Here is a 22,320-nt window from a genome sequence, read left to right on the forward strand (position 1 = left end):
CACCTCCTTTATGTCAGCTTAGATGTAATTCTGGCCCTGCAGTGAGCCAATTCCAATGCTGTAACGTAGAAGTGAGTTTATTCTCACTTAACCATTTTGATTTGAGAGGGAGCAGGATGACAAGTAAGGCAACATTGCTAATAAGGTTTGGCTAGGCTGCAGTGCAGTGATAGCATTAAAAATAATGTTTCTGAAATTCTCAAAACCTTTAAGGGATGAAGTTATGTGGTAGGGCTAAATCAATTTAACTCAAAGTTACATTGAAGGAAGAGTCCTGTTTCACTCTTCCTCCCACTTCAGTTTCCTGCCTTATGCCTGCTGCCTGTTTTGCATGAGCTGTGGTGCTTGCTAGACCATTTTGAGAGTTAAATGAGCTAATAATTCGCTAGGATGGTCAGGTGAATTTCTCAACCAATATTCTTGAGATTCCAGAGCGTGCACAAGGGTGGAAGGGGAGTTGTATAGGTGGGGATAGGGGGTAGAAAGATGAAAGAACAGTAGAAGAGGGAAGGAGAATAGGATTCCCTTTGTCAGCTGCACACAAGTTCCCCTTTTAGTACCATTACGTTCATCCTTGGACCATGATGAGACCTTGTTTTACAAAACTAAATTCCTAGTCAGTTACTGCAGAAAATCACAGAATGAATTGGGATGGACCTCTGGACATGATGTAGTCCAAGCCCTTCCTTAAGGCTTGGTCACCTACAACAAGTTGCTCAGGATTGGATCCCGTTGGACTTGGAACATCTCAAAGGGTGATGCCTTCACATCCTCACTCTGTAACCATTCCAGTTTACAATAGAATATTCCAGTTACGGTAGAGTCTCAGTAGAACAATATAGCAGTTCTGCATCATTTCTATTGTAATTACATAGACTATTACATGCTGTCTGCAAGCCACAGAAATTACTTTGGTGGATCATCACCATAGATTTCCAATCAAACTTTCAATGTGTAAGAATAAGTGAAGGCCAGCAATCTGTTATAAATAAGGTTGATGCTGTATGTGGTGAAACTGGTGAGTTTTGCATGGTAAATCAAAACTTCAGTCTGTATTTTGAATATGAAACCAAGTAATAAGCAGGTAGATGTAAAAAGGGATAGTTATCTTTCTACAGAGAGATAATGAAATAAAGTTGTTAATTTTTTTGCATGGGCTTAGTCCAGGTTCGTGTAAAAATTGAAAAAGTATGATAATGAGGACATAGAAAGCAAGCTAAATAGTGTGCAGATCATCATCTATTGCAGAAATCATTTGACTGTGTGATTCAAAATTCTGCTTAACTGAAATAAAGCATGTGAGACTAGGAAAGGAAGGCAACAATTTTCTTAATGCTTGTATTATTTGCTCCCTGATGGTATAATTACAGATGAGGGATGAAAATCATAATTGGGTAGGGTGAGAATAAACTGGAGTAAATTTATCAAAACCTAATCTCGGGAGATATTCTTAAACGTGCTCTTATTACACATACCTAATTTTAGAGTGAGGTGTGATGTTAAGAGTAATACCTTTGTTATTGTTCTGAATGAAACCCCTGTTTCATTTGGAGAAGCTGGATAATTTGCTGTATAAACCCTATTTCCACTTGAGCTTTTTGTGCAGTTTCAGTGGAAGCTCTTCATTGTAATATGTTATTTATACTAAATGATCGGGTGGTCGGTGTTCCTCCCGTCTTAGGGGAACACTTGTCAGTTGTTCTCAAAAACAAACTTTGTGCTCTTTTGCTAAATTATAGTTAGGATGATGGAAAAGCTCTGTAAACTTTTCTCTTAGCTCCTTAGTATTTGTAGTGTAGTGGCAAAAATAGTTTACAGAAATGAGTGGAAGGTAAGTGTACAAGTGTAAAGTAGTAAACAATGTGGACATTAGTAATTACAAATAGTAATGTGAGCCCATAGAATGTGAAAAACTGTGGTTACATTTGGGCAGAAAAAAATCTAAATGAGAAAGAAATTACAGAGTTATTATCTAGATTATCAAGATGCCCTCAAAGAATACAGGGGTAAATTGACAGGTGATCTTCCTGTTTTGCTTTGGTTAAGGAGGTTAATTAAAAAAAAAAAAAAAAAAACCAAAAAAAACCCACACAGAACAACAACAACAAAAAAGCCAAACAAAAAAACAACAACAAAAAAAACTCAAACCACAAAACCAGGAAGATACATGTTCAGCTCCAGTCATCCTCAGTGCTTGGATATTCAGCATCCAATTTAAAAGTTAGCAAAGAAATAATTTAATGGCATGTTAAAATGCAGTGGACGATTTCGTCCACTCTTTGTAGCCACCACTCCTGATAATTTTGAATGACTGCTGAAGTGTTAGAAATTGGTACTAAAGGTGAATGAGTGAATATCAGAGAGGAGACGATAACATTGTGATGGTGCTGATGTACAGATTGCAGGGTTGGTAGAAATAGTATTGCAAGGGAAAGCAGCAAACTCGGAGATGACAGCAGTGCTCTTAGGCCCGAGTCAGCCGTCTTGTTTGGCTTGCAGATAGAGGTACTGGAGTGTACCCTGTAGGACTGCTTTCAGAGGTAGAAGGATGCATGAGGAGTAGCAGTGGGAGGAAGGTACCTGTCGGTGGTACTAGCTCATTGGACATTGAGCTGCCTGTTGCACAAGCTGAGAGTATTTTGAAAGAAAGAGACTGTGGAAGATAAGTAATTTACTTGTGCTTTGGTTTATTCCCATCCAAAAAAACCAACCCTCTTCCTTTCCCCTCAGCAATACATGTGAATGGACATCTGTCATGGATATCTAAGCTTACTTAGATGTTGCTAGTCATAATTGTGTAGCAAGTTAAGCTTGCCTTTTTAAGTGATTTTTTTTTTCTTGCTGGGAAAAAAACACTAGCTTCTGGTCAGACAGAAGCATAAAAGCTTCATAAAAACATATGTGGCTGGGGTCCCATTCGGGTAAATCTCAAACAGATTCAAAGAGCAGATGAAGGAGAAGTGTCATATTATGAGAGTCTGATATATAAGAGCTTTCAGACTGTAGAGTTTAGGTCTAATTTAATTACCATAAAATTGCTTGGTTTGTGGCTATAGTTAAAGGACTTTAGCTGTTTCTATAAATTAAGAATATAAAGTGTTGAAACTGAGGGCAACTGGAAATTTATCTTCTTATATTTTATATTCTTCTTTGTATGAAAAAGGTGTATATTCTTAGAAGGCAAACTACCACAGCTGTAATTGGCTGTGCAATAGAAAATTAACAAGGTAAAACAAAAAAGACTGGGAGGGGGAAGAAGCATATTAAGAAGGAGGTAGGCAGAGAATGGGTGTTCAGATGTACAGCCCTGCTTTTGATTTTTTTTTCCTGAAGTTAAAAACATTAAGTTTTGTAACCTTAGAGGAGAGTCACCATTGAAAAATGGACTACAGTTATATCCAAGTGCAATTCATCTATTCAGAAAAGCCTGAGTTCGATGAGCTGTGGAAGTCTGCCTAAGCCTTTGCTGCTTGGACCTTGTGGTGCAGAACTTTTGCTGAATAATCTTCCAAGCACATAGTGTGTTATTTTTCTTAAAGTTCAGCTGATTGAAAGATTATGGTGCTTGTTTGGTTAGTCTTATATAAATTTATTTTTCATAAAATAATGTAATTCTTTATAAAGTTATTGTAGCTCTTTATGAACTACTAATATGCCTCTGTTTTATTTTTGTAATTTAGTTGATGTTTTTTGGAATCTTTCTGTGCCTGGATGCTTTTCTGTATATATTCACCCTGCTTCCTCTGAGAGTTTTTCTGGCAATGTTCCGGTTCATCACTTTGCCTTGCTATGGCTTACGGTAAGTTGATTCAAGAGAAAGGTGTTGATAACCTTAATCGGTGTTTCTCTATTTTATGCCTGTGCTTGATTTTATGGCCTTTCAGTGCCGTTTGAACTACTAATGACTTCTTCCACTTCAAAATAGAAGTTCTGGTCTACACTAGCCAAAGCAAAGGTGTATGTGTGGGGGACCTTTAAGCTTTGCCACCAGTCTCTGTCATCGTTGTTCCCTTCAGACACAACAGTTTGATAACAGCACCACTTAGGCATATTCAGGTTAGTAAAGGACAGAGATGTAACCTTACCCTATAGTTTTGTTCTTTTAACTAACATCTGTTTGATCAGTTTTTAAGATTCTTAGACTTGAGTTAATGACTTGGCTCATGTCTTTTGATATACTCTTTGATACTGAAACAAAAGGGGGTTTTTGTTTTTGTGGGGTTTTTGGGGTTTTTTTTGTGGGTTTGTTTTTTTTATAACAAAAGTTTTCCTTATTTCCACAGTAAACTTTGCCCAAAGAATCCATGTTGAAAATGTGTTATTTCCTTCAAAGAATCTTCATTGGATAGGACTAACTAATCAGAGGAATGCTAAGAAATTTTAGATCTTAACTCCTTGCTTTTTTCTTCAGATAAGTCCTAAGAAGTAGCTACTACATATGTAGGATTTTTGGTTTGCCTTTCTTTCATATTCATAAAAAATTGGATAGAATTAATTTCCATCATATAATTTGCTACTTCACAGTAAAGCCAATTATGTAAGCCTTAAGTGTAGCCTAGAAGAAAAGGAGTATTTATATTGATGTTGTAATTTGTCCTTTAATAAATAAGGACTTCAGGGGTTTCATTCTGGATTTCCCCAAACTTGTACCTGATTTTTTGTAAAAACTGAGTTGCTTGCAATTACATTATCAAATCTTTTATATATTAAGTGCTTTTAGAAGCGTAATTTACAATGTATGTTCTGGTTAGATCAAATGCTAGTCTAGCTGCATAAGAAACAGTATTTTAAAGTATAGTCTTTAAGTTGCAATGTTTGTACTTCAGTGACGCATAACCTGGGCACTAGGTGGCAGTCTCTGTGTTAGTGTGCTGTCCATTCTGAGCCGATTCGCTGACTTTCATTGTGTTGAGTTTTCTTAGTTGTGTAAAAAGTGACAGCTATTTAGTTGTAGCCTGATGAGAAGTCGAATTATGTGCCTATTTGTAAATGCCTATACGGATACTATTGCTGAAATGTTAAAATTGATGTAAATTTGGGTATGGATCAAGATAAAGAAGAAACCAATACTGAAAATATAATATACACCTCTGTGTGTATATACATGCACCTGCCATGTTAAAACTTAGTCTGCTTTCTTAGCAGTATTTTTAATGTGTGAGGCAGGAAGAATCCAGTTTAACCTATTCAGCTTGATTACGTTAAGTCTAAAGTGTTACCAGGTAAGAGGCGGTGAAACTGAGATTGTCTTGAGTCAAGCAGACTTTGTTTTTCTAAAAACTTCTGAAGCCATTTCTTCTGTCACAGTTTACTCAAATGTTTATGGAATTTATGTCCATAGAATCTCTTATTCACTGCTTGAGGTTTTGTGTAATTCATTAAAGTTTTAAAGTTGTCGGTTTTTTACTGAAAGGGTCACAATTCGTGTTTATAGTATTTAATGGAATGTTTTCAGATGTAAGGATGCATCTTTCCAAACAGAGCCTGCACTTCGCTTTGGATTTTTTTTTTTTTTTTTTTTTTCCGTGATTTTCTGGTCACGCTGATTTGAATTATGGCAAAAAATATTTGGGATTTTCTTCTAGCTCAGGAACTATATTTTTGTGTGTTTGTAACACAATAGAGTTCAATAGGTAGAGCACATCTGTAATTACAAAAGGTACTTAGAAAGCAGGTGGCTGTTTATCTTCTAGCTTGTATCTCTTCAATATGTCAAGTGTTGAGACATGACTAGTTATTTGAACCTGCCACATCATATTCCATTCTGTGTAGTAAATAAAAGTGCTCCTCCCTTCATCTTGACTTTTTTCCAAACATCTCAGTGAAGTGATTGAACAGTGAGTATTCCGTCCCCCTTCCAGTTTACTCTTCATTTATTTCCTTATAACTCTTTCTGCTCTTTTCAGTGTAGAAAAAGATCATGTTACCCGTTATTTCTTTAAAGCAAAATTGCATTCTATGTAAGATGGGCTAGTTCCTGTCTATGGTATTTTCGGTGGGGAGAGTGCTTTGTAGCCTCTTCCACGTGTTTTAATATTCCATGTTAGAGATCTCTGAGAGGAAACAGAGTAATGTGTCTTAAAGTAGTTTCCTTTTTCTGCCTAGACAGTGTAAGGGCTTCAGTTTGACTACTAAGTTGTCATTCCTCATCACTTGATCTTTCCCTTTGAGTAAATTTAGTTCTGTGTATTTGTTCAGGGCTATGCTGCTGTTAGAAGAGCTGTTTTAGAGAGAGACTCCCTCTGAACTCGGACAACTTCAGCCAGACTAATCCAAGATCCTGTCATTAAGTAAACTAAATGGCTGGTTAAATTGCTGTGGTCATCCTGGCAGAGGCTGAATCATCAGATTGTGATGGTTTTTGGCAGGTGCACCTTCATTACTGTAGAGCAGGGTGCTCTTAGAAAAATTAACAAACCCTTCACAAAATTAAATTACATCTTTGGAAATTAAAATAAATAAAATTTGCTCTGCTGTATTTTCTTCCAAGTCATGGAAAGAAGTTTCAGAAATTATGCTCATTGAATTTGGCAAACTACTCTCATTTTATTAAGATATCCTTTGACAACATAAAAGCACTTACTTTGCTGGAACAGCAAATCTAAAGTAGGGAGAGAAGTGGACCTGGTGGACTTCTATTTAGAATTACAGTCATTGATCTCAGGTGCTAAAAACTAGCTCTGCTGGTGTTTCAAAGGTACCATTTCCTTTTACAATTCAAAAACTTTTTATTTATTAGTTATTAATAATACCTTAGGCACAGAGATTCTGGGCAGATTAATATCTCTGTTTGTTTTGAAACACTTTTATAGAGCTAACTTTTTTTTTTCTTGAAAATATGTTGCACATCAGTAAAAGTTCTTGTGGGAGGGTGGAAAAGTTCTTCGGTATTATTTGAAAAACACCGTGATATGAAAGCTAAACTTTTATGTTAGTGAAATTCTGATGGGACTCCCAGATTAATTATGCTTAAAAGCATTTTACATCCTGTCCACAAAGCAAGTTGAGACTTTCTATAGAAAGTAAGACTTTTTTTCCTCCAAATTCCAGTTTTCTCTAGAAAATATAGAAGTAGATTTTTTTCATATATGTGAAGACTGATTGACAAGTTCTTTACATTTCTTACATGTGTAATTAGATATAGTTTATAAATGTGTTCTGTGTTTTTTCTTTTACTCTACACTCTTTTCTGTGAAATAATTGAACTCAAGTGCTGTCAGCAATAATATCATTAACTTCAGCCATAATATATGTATCTCTTAAAATTCCCATTGCCCCCCTGTGAAATCAGATTTATGCTGAACAGCATCACTTCAGGAAAGAAACCAAGCCCTTTTTTTTTTTTTTTTTTTTCTTTGCTAAAGACTGTAGCTTTTAAATACATGAAGTTCACCAGACAATAGGAAATTTATTGAGGAAGGAGTGCACCTGTCCACCAAAATATGTGGCTTTCTACCAACCAGAAAACATCAGGTGCATTCACTGTTTTCTGAAGTAAACTCTCAGATCAAGTACTCCTTTCTCCTTTTCCATAACAGTGCATAGTGTAGCAACATTACAAACTTCTCTTTCTTTCTTTCTTGTAAATCAGACCGAAGGGAAGAGCACTTTCACTTCCTTTATAGGATGGAATGTGGTGTCACAGGGATTCCTCCTTGGTGAGTAAATCCTGATTTTCTTTTTCCTTCTATGCTGTCAGCCACATTCACCCATCTACATGTAATTGGTAAAAAGACTGATTACAAACAAATAGCACAGCTAAATTAACCAACATACTTAAAAAGGAGAAACCAACCCCTGATTTTAATAACCAACTTGAACTAGATTCAGGGCTGTTTATGGTAGGTATATTTTCATATGTAACTTCACATCACTGTGGAAGTAGGTTGTGATCTTAGTAGATTTAAGACTTTTTTTACATAGAATGTTTGTGGACCGGTTCAACCCAATTTAAAATAGGATATCTTGGAAAAATTATAGCCCCTGCTGTACTTAGTGCCTTAAGAATTTTTACACTTATTCTAAGTAACTTTTCAGTCAGGTTCAGAGCAGCATTTTTGTGTGTACTTCAAAAAGGTTTTGTTTTGCTTTCTGTAATGCTTACTGTAAATTTTGTGGAGTTCTGAAATTTCATTGTCATATATCTTAGTATTAGACTTGAAGTTGGTTCTCTGCATAATAAAATACACTTTAGCATGTGTCCATTTACTGACTTCGATTATAGTCGATTCTGTCGTTTAAAAAAAACAGAAGCTTAATGAAAGCTAATTCTAGTTGTCGCTTATTTGAAACCTCATTGTTTTTTATTTTGAGACAGCTCTCATCGGGGCCTAGCAGCAAGGTTTGTTTCCTTTCATTCTTAGCATGGTCTCGTGCTGTGTCGTGTGCATGTAGAGGCTTTTGATTGTTTGAGAAATGAAATGCCAGCTAATCTTGGCAAACTCACCTCTCCATATCTTGGAATTCTTCATTTGGGACATATTTTTATCAGCAGTTGGTCTGTATACATCACAGTTTTAAAACAGTGAAGTCCTGCATACTGTAAACTGTATCTCTTTAAAATCTTAGTGTGTTCTAGATTGGGTCAAAATAGCTTTTCTTCCTGAAGCCAAACTTAATTCCAAAGTTGAGTGTAATTGTAGGAAAATATATCCAATAGATCACTTTGCATGTTTTGAGAATTCTTAATGTGTGAAAATTCTTAATATGGAAAACCCTCTTCAGAAAAACTTGCTTGGATTTTGTTTTCCCCAACATCTTTACTTGGTATGCTAACAGGAAAACATCCCCTTTTGTGTTATTCCGATCATTCTTGATAACGCTTCATACAAGATTAGAAGCTTACAAAACCACAGTTCATTAATGAAGGATACATTGAAGATTAAGACTTTGATCAAGACCAAATATCTACATGTAAAACAAAATCACAGAGTTCAGTTTCCATAATAGTATCTGTAATGTAAAGGTGGAGAAGGAAAAGATACCTAAAAAAACCTTTCAGCTGGACCACCATTTCAGTAACTGAAACATATTAGTTGTTATAAACCTCAGTGGTTGTTTAATTGTTCCAAAGTGTTAATATTGGATAATTACTACAGTTAGAAAAGGTTTGCTGTGAAATACTTGCTCAAACTTACAACCTCGATGCTAAAACACTTCTTCAGTGCATTTTCAGCCAAACAAAACTGTATAAATGAAAAGGGTTTTTGAATAGTACAATAATATTTAGAGAAGTAATACTGTTATCTTTGGAGTTTATGAATGTATAGGGTATGCAGGTGGCTAAGTTAATTATTTTATTAGGATTAAAATACTCATCTGAAGCATTATTGCAACAATAGGGTATTCATATCTTTATATTACTGTCTGTGACATCAGTATTGGAATTTTTGTTTAACTGTGAGGGATTAATTGGTTAGAGTAATCTGAATTATTTGTATGAGACCATACTAAAGGAACCTTTTAAAAATGCAGTAAAGTTTAAAATCAAACAAAAACAATGTACTGAATTCCAGTTGGTTTAACAAAAAAAATAATTTAAAAAAACCTGCCAAGCAAATCTACAAGGTGACTAGAAAACCATATGTAATCAGACTAGTGAAGAACTGAAGTGCACCAGAAAGCCTGAAAGACAAAAGTAAAGAAGTTGTGTGATAGCATATGACAATCTGTGCAGAGTTAATTTTAAAATAATACATGTAGAGTGCTTATGCATCCGATGCCTAAGTAATTAAGTACTCAGACAGGTATACTTGCCTACAGATTACTTTGTATACAGTATAGTGAACACATTGTTCATTTTGCAGTGACTGTTGCTGAAAAGCATACCATAGACAATTGTAGTGAAATTTTTTCACTTCTTTATACAGTAATAACAAATTTCTGTCTGTCCTGGGTTGTGTTTTATGTTCCAAATGGTTTAACCACTTTTAATTCAATAAACAGGGCTTATTAAAACATTTAACACCTGGTCTTGGTTTTTTCAGAAGTCAGTCACTTAAGCGAACTAGTGTGTTAGCTACTTGTGATTTGTAACATTAATGCCAAATATCAATAATGTGATTTATTTTTAATAATGCTGTAGTTAATGCTAAGTAACATTAATTGTACAGCTGTTGGAACAAGAAAGGAATTGGTGAGTTGGGTGCCAATACGCTGAAAAGCCTTGAGCTGTTCTGCTTCCTTAGTAACAAAGGAAACATACTGTTCAGTCCGGCATGCTGTTCAGCTGAAACAGTCACAGGAATCATTAGGGTGACCATTTGCATGGTAACATCCCTTATGGATGATTTAATTTAATGATTTTCAACCAGTAGATGGAGACAGAACGCTTAACTACTGTACGAAATGTGGATCATGGCCTTTCAAGTGTGGTATCAAATAGAGGTGCCTTGAAAATAATAGTTATGTCACTAGTTCCTGAAACTTTCACTTCTTTCAGAACATTGCTTATGGCAAATACTGCTTTTCACATGAAATTTTTCTTTACTGGCTAGCTTTTATATGTATATTCTAAAATAAGTTTGACTCTTAATTTTGTAACACTTGGAGTAGTTTTTCTTGCAAATGTCACAGGTAATTTGGGTTGTTCTTGTTCCTAAAATGTATAGAACAAATTTGTGGGTAGGAAGAATATTTGAAAGTATTCTGATTTGATAGTGTTTTAATGTCATTTCATACAAGACCAAAGTAATTCTAACTGAGAAGGATTCCTTATTAGTAAGGGAATTTGCCTGGGTTTTTTTAGCTTTCTAAAGGGTGAGGACATACACAGATCCAGTGGTTTTCTAAACAGGGGAAGGACTTGCATCCGTGCTTTCTAAATGTGTCCCAAAGTGGACAAACCAGAAACTGGGAAGTTTGAAGCATGATTATCAAACCTTGAGCTAGTGAATTGTATTGAAAAATATTTTTTTTCTGTAACAGACTGGTTTTCTGAATTCCTTGTTCTTGTTTGATGTCAGTCAGAGCCCTGTAGAAATTTTGCTGTAGTTTCAACTGCCTCAAACACAGCTTGATAAGCATTGAACTTGGCATGCTTCTCCTTTTGTTAATTGACTGGGCTGAAACAGAAGCATGCTGTGGTGGAATAGGGAGGCACGGTAATAAGGCTTGCACATCACTTTCTTATATTAAAATGGATAATAAGCTTGTATATCCCCTTAAGCATGCAGCTGTATAATTATATTATATGGAGACGTAAGGATTTGTTTCAGTGGACATTTTCTATTAGTAGACGTAATGGCAAATGTACCCAAAGGCTGTGGAGTTTGGACATTTTGTTAAGTACGTGCTGTAGAATATTGAAGTCACTGCATGTGCTTTTTCTGTGTTGCCTTAAATTGCTTGTTAGTGTTACAGCGTGAGTTTATCTGTACAGGAATGCTTACATTCTCACTCTAAATTCATGCAGATTGAAGGATGATCTCATGTTTAAACAGCTTGGTGTATTCAGCAGTAGTAACAGGAAAGCAGTACAAGATTTTATGTAGAAGATAATAGAAAGAATGGATAAGCCTTACTCTTTACTATTAAGATACTTTGATGTCTGAAGAAGTTTAATTTAAAATTTTGATCCCCTAGTAGTCTAGTCTGTACAGCTGAACTTGAGGCTTAGCATAATGAAACTACTTGTAAAATTTTGTAAAGAGTATCTTGGAGAGCATGACTCACAGCAAAAATGTTAGAAGTAATAATGGATTAACGGCAGAAAATAATTAGCTGCAAGACAAAGTCATGCATCTTAAGGCACATTTAAAGGACAATCCAAATGCCCTGCATCCACAAGTTTACTGGTTTATGAGCTGTGAAAGTTGTAATTTAAATTATATTCAGCTGTGTAATCAGCAAAATTGTGACAAAATTCACATAACATTATTTCTGGAGTCCAGTAGGATATTAGAGAAACTACATCTTGGACAAAGGCTCTTATGATACTGTCTTTTAAGAGTGGATTTCATTAGAGCTGGGAAAGCTTTAGTATTTAATTCACTTCTGCAGCATCATTGTATGCCTGGGATAGCTTTCAAAGGACCAACAAATACCTATAGACAGATTCTACTGCCTGCTGTTACATTCCAGTTATAAAAGGTAGTTGTTATGCTCTTTATTGATTGTTCTCCTTTTCTCACTCGTGAGAAAAAACACCTACAACTAATTTCCATATGAAATCTTTCTCTTTGTGTTCAGTCACACTTCATGCACAACTGTAAAAATATAAAGTCTTGAGTTTCAACTTGTCTGTTCAGTGGTTTCTAGAGCTGCATAGTAGCTCAGTAGCAAAGATCTTACCTTTTGGCTCCCTACTTTCCAATGAAATATTGCAAGTATGATAACTATGCTAAGTATTTCTTGGGGGTTTTTTTTGAGCTTTGTATGATTGTCATAGCTTGGCTGATAGCAGACTTTTTTCTTTATTTTTTTTTTCTTGTGATACTGTTGTACTCACAGTGCAGATGAATACAGCATTATGAATTTGTATGTGATATTAATCACAAGTTCTGATTACTTAGTGCTCAAGATTGTTCTGAAAGTACTTTCCATGATCTGCAGAGTAATTACTGAAGTCAGTGAGTACAAACATACATTGAGAAAAATGAATGCAGAAAATGTAATGTGTGTAATGAGTGGGCTGACTTTTTATAGCAGGCACAAAATCCCATCAGCCTGTGTGTTACATGTATTAAGCAGTTTAATGTGGAGGATAAGAATGATTTGTGACAAATACAGATTGAACCAACATGAGCCTGATCATACGCTAAAACCGTAATGTTAAGTTCTCACTGAACAATGACTACATCATTTCATAACTGCAGGCTTTGCATTTAGTTGTCACCTTCTGGTGGCAACTCATTAGTCTTAATCCATTTACTTGATGTCCTTGTCTTTTTAGGGCGTGTTTATCCTTATTCCCTATTGTATTCAGAGCCACACCTCAGAATCCTTTTGTAAATGTTATTAGCCAGAGCAGAAAGGATTCTGCTGCAATAAAAGTGGTTTTGTGGATTTCTGCAGTAGTCATGGTTAATCTCTCTCAGTTGGAAACATTTGTTGTAGACCATAGATTACTTGCCTAGTCAATATGAAGTGATCTTTCATTGTGTACAATTAAAGAGCACTGGAATGTATTTTGAATACCAGGATCTTCTTACTCTCTTCACTTTCTACAAAGCAGTATTCTGTATTTGGGCTTTGGATAATCCATTGTACTGACAAGAGGTTAGAGATGGTGGCACCTCTTCTGTTGTCTAACTGAGTAAATTGAAGGTATTTTTGTGACTTCTTTTAAAGTTGTGTTTTGAAGAAGTTATCATGGTGTTACTGTTCATTCTGCTTCTTGTGCCAGACGCACAAGAAGTTATTGCACAGCTTTGAATAGAATGTGATAGAGTGTATTTTAATTAACATCAGGTAAAAAAAATGGAGTTTACTGCAGTTTTTGTAGATATACAGACTACTGAGAAACTGGATCCAAATTACTTTGAGAGGTGAAATTCTCCAAAAATATTTGAATGTGCTCTGTTTTGCAAAAGCTTAATTCCTGTAAGGCACAGCAGTCTAGTCTAGCATCTGACCCTTTTGGGCACCCTTTGAATTGAATCATAATAATATTCAGTTTGTTCTGTACACAGCACGTTCTCAAAATATCCTTATCTTTCCAGCGTGTAGGATGCTGTGTGCAGGTTTGGATGCGCCTTCGTATGGTATTGTTCTGCCGAGCTCTCAGACTCGAAGCCACCTTTAGAAGAGTGATTGTACTCCTGATTGTGTGTAGTCTGTTCTTAGAGTTCATATTACTCTGTGATGGTTGCTATCCACTTTTACATTGTCTTCTCCCAAGTTGGTTTTACTTGAGTGTAGTCATACTGATGAAAGTCAACACAAGCAGAAGAGTGATAAGGCTAACAGTAAAGAATAACTGCCACATGTGACTGTACTGGTGGTGTTTGAAGTTCAAGGACTGGTGTTTCTGAAGTTATTTGTAAGACGGAAAACCTTTAAAATTTTGATTTGTGGATGTCAAAGCATTTTACTGAGAGAATCTTTCTGGGCTACTTCAGAAACTTCATAGGGCCTGCTTACTAGTGAATTTCCACAAGAGACCATCTCAAAAAAAAAAAAAAAAAACACCAAAAAAAACCCACAAAAACACTGATCACCTTGCCAAACTTTTAAAACAGGCTTTTGAAGTGGGCGTGTCTTTTGCTAGTCAGGTTTTCTCTACCAGGTACTCACTACTTCTCTAATGGTAAGGTAGGTGTTAGCGGAAAGAATGAAGATGCTAATTTTTGAGTAACAAATTCTGATTCTCTTTTTGAAATGCTAATACCTTTACCACTTTATCCCAATCTGTATTGTGGAGTATGAGTGTTGTCTGGAGAACTGACAGTGAAATGTCTCTGACACTTCCAAAACTGAAGTAGGCTGTAGAAAAAGGAACATGCTGTGTTACTTAGTGTATGAGTGGTAGTCATAATCGTGGGCTTGCTCAAGTCCTGTGTTTCAATATATGCTAATATATTAGAATAAGTATCATCATTTAAGTCAAATGTAGTTCAATAGGGCAATAAAATTTTGAAAAGTAACTTTTGCAGATTGGAGAAGATACTTTCTTTTTTTTTGTGTCATGCAAGGGCACAGTCCTAAGTTCTTTAAGCAGCAAGCAAGTGCTAGATGTGCTGGAAAATGGGCACTTTCCATTTTCTTTGTTTTTTAAATTGATATTTTCAGTTAAATCAATTGGGGTTGGGGAATAAAATTCAGTGAGGCTTTTTGTCAAGGGCTTAGTCTGAAATAGAATGTGACATAACTGTTACTGGATGACTTCTGAGAGCAAGAAGGTGTCTCTTAGGGTGAGAAAGCCATTCTAACCAGATCTGATGTGGTGGACTAGCTTGAATTCAATTATTTAGAATATAATTAACTTCAGTAAGATTATTCAGTAAAAAGTATATTATAAAAGGAGCAGTTGCTCTCTGTTCAAAGTGCAAAACTGTAAACATGAGAGTTCTGAAAAGCTTCCCTCTCATGCTCTTGGAACGAACAAGATCTGTTCACCTATTTCACCACAACACACTGTGGTTCTGTGAGTGTTACAATGCACGAATGCTGTCTTCGGAGCTTTTTAGTTTTGAATGGAAGACAAGAGAGAAAACCCAAGTAAAGCACTCTAGTTCTGGTGTTTTATGTAAATAGAATGAGTCAGGTGGCTGGGATTTTTGACTTGTCTGCAGCATCTGTAGAATATCTTGACTCCCAGAAGTCAAGTAACTGTTCAGATGTGTTTTTAACATAGCATGAATTTTTATTAACTTGCTCAAATTTTTTTTCTAAACATGTTACCAGTTTATGGGAGCATTGCCAAATCTCTGGATAACCTGGTGGTTTAAGAACACAGAAAGTGAAAATTCATAACTTGCATTCTGCTAATTGGTTCCAACTTCTGTGATATATTACTTTCTGTAAAAGACTGTCAGTGTATATTAAAAACAGATACATGCAATAGAAATTGTGTGGTTTTGATATTTAATTATCCACCTTTTGATTCAAAAGCTTTTTAAATGCTTTGCATTTTATTTACTAAGTAAATAGACAAGTAAATACTGCCTTGCAATTTCATTATGCTTATGGCTGCTATTGTGGCAATTGAGATAAAGTTATTTTCTTCCTGTAGTTTCCTGTAGGATGAAATGTTATAATGATTCACTTAGTCTCCTGGATTACTTGTGAGACTACAGAAAGAAAACTTCTGTATTGATTAAAGATCAATGTCAATCTCTGCTGCCAGATTGTTTCTTTTACTGCTGCAGAGCTTAGACCCTAAAAGAAGATACGTTTTGGTGTTTAGAACCTGTTCCTTGGCACCTGGTTTATTATACTGAAATTGAAGATGACTGCTTCATTTCTTATTTCTTTGTAGCACGTACAATTTCTGTAACTGAGGAAGTCAAAATGATAAGTAGAATTGGCTGGAAGAGGTAAATTACTATCCAAAGGGCATGCATGTGGAAGGCTTGTAACAAGTGGGAGCTCTTGCCCAGCAAATGCAGTATTTTAACTGTATGGATGTGGCGGTTGAGAGAATGTGATCCTGTTCAGGAGAGTGATCTATAAATATGTATCACTGTCACAGTGTTCCTTATGTGTTGGAGTGAAAGTCAGGGAAAAGGTCAGTAATAAATTACATTAAAATATGTCTTTGATTAACAGCTTCTGTAAATGCCTGTTGACTTGGTAACATTTGTATTTTTTGGGTATGCGACATTTAGTGGAACTTTTTGCCCTTTGTATTTCAGTGATAGACGTTTACTACAACCTGCTCAGGTATGTGACATTCTCAAAGGAGTTATATTGGTCATCTGCTACTTCATGATGCACTATGTTGACTACTCTATGATGTATCATCTGATAAGGGGACAGTCTGTCATAAAGCTCTACATCATCTATAACATGCTTGAGGTAAGAATGTTGGAATTGGGATATCACACATGCTTTTTTCAAATGATCTAATAATACTGTTGTATTGGTGTATTTCTACTTAGAATATGGTACATCTTGTATTCTCATGAAGGTGTATACACCCATGACAATAAGCCTGGATGTTCATGAAAAATTAGTTTTGTAGGTAGTTTCATATTGCCTAGTTCCTGGGGCTTCTTCATCAGTTCCATTTAATGAAAATTGAGAACTGGAAAAGGAAGAAGAAATTTCTTAAACTGAAATGCAACAAGTGGAATGAATGAGGTTTTACACTCATTGAGAAAAGTAGAAATTATTGATTTGAAATGGTGATAAGATTCTGAGAGAGAGCAGAGGAGGAAGATAGTAGAAACATGGAATTTGGTTTTTAATTCTTCATTATGGCAGTATAGCTTTCATTGTATGCAAGGACACATGTTCCTGCCTAATTTTTCTCAGTCCTGTCTAGAAGACAAAAGCCTGAGTACATAAACAGTAAGTTGAATGAATATAGTGAAACAAGAAAAGAAAAATTGGTTTGGGGAGGTAAGATAAAGAGAGATTCTGAGGGGAAAAAAAAATGTTTTGTTACTAATGTAAATCATGAGAGTTTTAATTGCACTGCTGTGATCAGCGATTCACAAAGTAAATGTTTTCATAGCTACAATCTTATCTTTATCCTGCATATATAGGACATACTAGGAGTACAACCTCTTAAAAGGGCTCAGGTCTTTGTACACAAGAGTTACTCTGCTGGGATTTCTGGGACCTCTGAGTATCATATTTATCTGTGTTTGAACATCTGTTGTATCTCTGAAGTCTGCTAAAATGGGGCTACTCTGTGCAAAACATGAATATTTTGTTTCAAGACATTTGTTCTTTCCTCATAAAATATAAAAATATTGCATAAGGAACACAATTATCCTGAGTAGAGTGAATACCATAGAAGATACCTCAGCTGTTAATTCACAGGATTTTGTTTCCTTTGATTTTAGATTTGCTGAAAAAACACAAATACTAAATTGGCGCTGGATTACTATGTGGATTTTAGCAGTGTTGGGAAATATTCATCTGTGTACGGTTCCATAGTCTGAGAGATTTTCACTTAAATAAATCCATGTAATCAAAATAGTAATATCTCTTTATTTCAAAACTACTTCAAGTTACTTCTCTCAAGTCTGAGAAGTACAGCACTATATGCTTAGCACGTAATTTGAAGAGAGATTGTAGTGTTTGCTGTGAACTGGAAGCCATATCCTGTTCCAGTTCAAATGAAGAGTTGAGCTTCATTGCTGAGTTTGGAAGAACCAAAAGTGTGTGTCTCAGTTAAGAAGTGCTGCCTGAGCTTTAGGGGTTTTTTTCAGGAGAGGGGTTAGTCTGTTACTACTCAAAGTTATTAGAAAAGATTACACTAGGCTTTTGAAGTTGGAAATGGTACTTTATTTCCATGGTGTCTCATGAAATCAAACTTGCCAAGCAGAGGGCTTATTTTTAAGGGGCTTTTTTACCACGGTAGGTTGCAGCTACAGTATTGGCAGAAAATACCATGGGATGCCACTGAAAGACTTGGTTGATGGCCAGCTTTCAGAAGTTTCAATTTTGGCTTGCTTAGACTTTGAATTTTGTTATCAGCCTTTGTTGTTCATGCAAGCAATGATTTTTAAGGAACTGGTAAAGTTGATTGCCTAAAAAAGATATATTTATATTTTCACAAGTTTTCGAAATAGGAAGATCTTAATTTAGTCACATCACTGAACAACAGAGATGTTTACAATGTCCTAATGTTTTCGGCTATTGACAAGTCCAGAGAATATAGTCCTGGACAGATACAAGAAATGCAAAATCTTCAAATTATGTGCTGAATGCTCCAGATAGCCTAGTGGGAACATTCAGCACATTTGGGTTAAATGACACTTTTCTTTTTTTAGATTCAGACCCACCGGCTCCTGCTCCTTGTGAAGCCCCAGTGTGCGTTATGCTGGTGACAGCGCTCACCGTGGAATTCTGCTGGAGCCTGGAGCCGGCTTGTAGGGGTTAGGTAAGTCGTATTTGGAAAAGAGAGCAACAATATTGTGTGCTGGGTTTTAATATTCTCTATCCTGTCAGCTGAGAAACAAGGAGTGCTTAAAAAGGAATACAAAGCTACCATTTTATTTATTAAAACCCTCACAATATTGTCAACAAAAACTTAGCAAACTGTGAGCATTCTGTAGCTGGTGTTACTACACCAGGTGTAATGGGTCATCACAATGAGCAGGAACCAAATCATGCAGACCATCTCAGTTTACATAATCTGAAAGCCGAAAACAATATCACTGTAAATATCTCTCGAACTGATGGATTTTTGATCTTTGTATTTATAAGAATTCATCAGCTCGTGGTTTTGTTCGTTTTATTTCCTAGGTGATGCTTAAAGAGTAGCTCATAGTACAGGTTCCTTGAGACATCCAGTAAAACATTGTTTTAATTCAGCTCTCATGTTTTAGGAAATGTGAATAAAAGTTGACTTGAGTAAGTTAAATTATAAGACTTCTCTCCCTTCAATATCCTTACCTTTATAACAATTCATTAACAAAGTCAGGAGATGATTCCAAATCTAGGTTTGCTTATGTTGTCCCAGGAACTTTCTAATTAGTAGTGTGATTCAGTATTTGCAAGTGCACTGTGCACCTAGTTTTGAATGGCTACATGTTGTTTGAACATGTCTGAAATCGTTGTCTTACAGAAATGCAGTAAGGGGAAGTGACAGTTGTCTTTGTTACATAGAGATAATCTGTTTTTCATATTTAACTATGTGTTTGATTGAGTGAGCAATGAAAGATACCCCTTTTTTTGTAGCCAGACATATGCCTTGTGACACAAAATTTAATTTTTGAAGTGCTATTTTTGTTGTCCTGTGCAGCCTAATTTTTAAGTTACAGAACTGTAGTGTATAGGTAGAAAAAAAAAAGGTTTTCTTTGTAATGATCTTCAGTTTTACATGCCTGCTGATGGATGAAGTGTTGAGAACTGGTGGAACTCAATGCAGCTTTTCTTGCTGTGGTATTGAATTACAAGCTCAGATTGCTGTCCATGTTTTTCATGTCTTTATCTTTTTTACTGCCAGACTTTTTTCCCCCAGTTGTACATATATTCTTTGGGTTACTCTTCAGATGTTTGTAGTTTTTTCAAACTAATTTTCCCTTTGGGGCAGAATTTCTACTCCCTCGTGATCATTTGTTGTGTTAGAGTACTTGTAATTTTGAATTCTGCTTCGTGCATTGGCTTGTGTTGAGTATATATTTTATTCCAATATGTAAGGAAACACTACAGCCAAATCTAAACCAAATCCTTTTTGTACCTGTAAGCTGATGTTGTTACCTATCACGCATTTGAAATCCATTTTCTGTTCTTTTTTTCCCCACAACTAAACCCAGAGGGATGGAAAAAAACCATTTAGGATAGCTTGATGCAAACATATTGCTTTATCAAAGGCTGAAATTTGAACTGTGTTAGCATGCCTTCCAAGGAACATCTAAGATAACGTGGTTTTATATTGTAAATACATTCAAAAAGTGGATGGTAAATTTGAGAGAGAAAGTAAGCTGCCAAGTATAGAAAAGGACAAATATTGCCATGAAATCCAGAGTGGAAATGGAGTGAAAAGAGATGGAAAGTGATAAAGATGTGAAACTTTTTTTTTAGGTTCAACTGTACTTACAGTGGCATATTCAAATGCTGGAGAGAAAAATATTGCTTTAAGGCAGTAAAAAACTTTTTTTTTTTTAGGTGGCTGATCGCCTGTTTTCTTCATTTGGACAAGATATTTTGGATGCTCTTTACTGGACAGCTACAGAACCTAAAGAAAGAAAAAGAGCTCATATAGGTGTGATTCCTCACTTCTTCATGGCAGTGTTGTATGTCTGTATCCTTTACTTAAATGAATTACAAAGTTTTCTAAACTAAATTACATAATAATTGCTCTGCATTATTTTACTGTATTTAAAAAAATATTCTTACTAAATCAATGTTCACTTACTTTCAAAGTAAGGTTTCCGGTACTACAGATTTTAAAAATGAATGGAAAAAAAACCCTTTAAACCTACTTTAAGAATAGTGATATACCTCTGTAGTAGTAGACAGCTTTTTTTTAATGCCCACTGGGTAGTAAAATGAAAAACAGTAACTGGGATAGTTCCTGGAAACTCTGATTTATTGCATTTGCATGTGAGTATTTTAGGTCACAGGGTCTTGAAGACAGTGGGGGTTTGTTATTTAGTGGAATGTTACAAATACCTAGCTTGAAAATATTTTCTTGAAGTGATGGGATAAGCTCATGCATATTCAGGATGCAAATTAGTTTAGTATGAAGCAGCCTTACAGTGATGAAAATGATCTGTAAAGAGATACATAGTCTGACAGATATGATGATTTTCAGAATCTTGTACTTCCCCTGTGTTCTCTGAAATCTTCAGGCTAAATGAATTTTTTTTTATCTCGTATTTTTTTTCATCAGGCTGTATTGCTGTTTCTCCTGACCAATGTCTTTGGGCTCTTTCAAAAGAAAAAATAACATAATGACTATGTGCTGCAGAGCACTGTGGGTACATTATATAGGTTTAAGTACTGTCTTGCTGTAAAAGTAGTTGTCAGGGAGATAGGAGCATTTTTGTTAAACTTTAGAAACAAAATGGGAAATTTGAGGTTTGCTGTGCAGTATTGTTGTGCAGAAAAATTATTTCCAAACGTACTTCCTTAGCCCTTGTGTCTAGTCCTGCACGCTATTCTTATAATGGTTCAAGCAACAACCCTTAATGTGGCCTTCAACTCCCACAATAAATCACTGCTTACCATCATGATGTCCAATAATGTAAGTATGTAGCTTTACTATGTAACTAGCCTAATTATTTTTCAGCATCCTTCTTCTTTGTGTGTCATATTTGCATATTTTTGGTTGTCTGATTTGTTTATATCAGTTTTTTTAATCAATTAAGGCTAACTAACTGGTTTTTAAAATTGCAGTTCGTTGAAATAAAAGGAAGTGTTTTCAAGAAGTTTGAGAAGAACAACCTTTTTCAAATGTCCAACAGTGGTACGTATAGCTCTGCTAAGCAGGAGAAAATGTAAAGTGAGAGGCTGTTTTGTTTTGGTTTTTTACTTTATTGGTTTACTTAATATTATTGCTAAAACAGCTTTACCTTGGTGAAGTTGAGCATTCTGACTTGAATTCCTCAGTTCTATTAGTTTTTGGTTCAGTAGGATGAGATACTGGGATTCTACTCCCAGAAATGTTTTTTTTTTTTTCCTTAAATGGCTTGTTTTTATTTGAGGTGTTAAAAAAACCTGTTGACTGTGTGCTAAAGGTATTATTAAATACACACTTCAGATTTATGTCACAGTATTGAAAATATCCATGCTTTGAAGTGTCAGAAATCTGTTTTCAAAAAGTCGGCTATGGTGGTGTGCTGTGTTGACAGTAATCTCAGAATGCATGTCATTTGGCAGTTGAGGGGGTGGACCTTGAAATTTCCCCCTCCCGAAAAAGAATGTTACTGTCAAGTAGCTGGCTTCTGAAGGAAATACCAGGGATGACTGACTTTTGACATGCTATCAAGATAATAGAGGATACTCCAGACACATGTTATGCTTCTGGCACTTCTTAACTGTGTTACTGCTTAGTATGAAATTTGGGAAATCTTACTTGGTGTGTTTCACAAGAAAAAGCTATTACTGCTTTCCTTTGATGGCAGGTCTTTCTAATAGTGACAGGTATCTGAAATGTTTGTTGAATTCTTGGTTTCAAAACTAATAGGAGAGATTGCACTTCAAGGTTGTACTAGAGCTTCTTTGCTTGTAGTATTTTCTGATCTTTGAACACATCTG

General features: G+C 35.5%; 1 protein-coding gene across 1 annotated transcript in view; it reads left to right on the forward strand.

Moving 5' to 3' along the window:
• The window catches only part of LOC103768207 (transmembrane anterior posterior transformation protein 1 homolog), a 28,504-nt gene that overhangs the window by 605 nt on the left and 5,579 nt on the right, over nucleotides 1-22,320 (forward strand). The window contains exons 2-7 of the mRNA XM_008935347.1: nucleotides 3,681-3,799; nucleotides 8,318-8,341; nucleotides 16,296-16,458; nucleotides 20,227-20,362; nucleotides 21,210-21,307; nucleotides 21,460-21,529. Of these exons, the coding sequence (XP_008933595.1) occupies nucleotides 3,681-3,799; nucleotides 8,318-8,341; nucleotides 16,296-16,458; nucleotides 20,227-20,362; nucleotides 21,210-21,307; nucleotides 21,460-21,529 (610 nt within the window). The remainder of the gene's footprint in view (nucleotides 1-3,680; nucleotides 3,800-8,317; nucleotides 8,342-16,295; nucleotides 16,459-20,226; nucleotides 20,363-21,209; nucleotides 21,308-21,459; nucleotides 21,530-22,320) is intronic.

Source organism: Merops nubicus, unplaced genomic scaffold, assembly GCF_000691845.1.
Source record: "Merops nubicus isolate BGI_N331 unplaced genomic scaffold, ASM69184v1 scaffold17082, whole genome shotgun sequence".
In the NCBI taxonomy this organism is placed as follows: domain Eukaryota; kingdom Metazoa; phylum Chordata; class Aves; order Coraciiformes; family Meropidae; genus Merops; species Merops nubicus.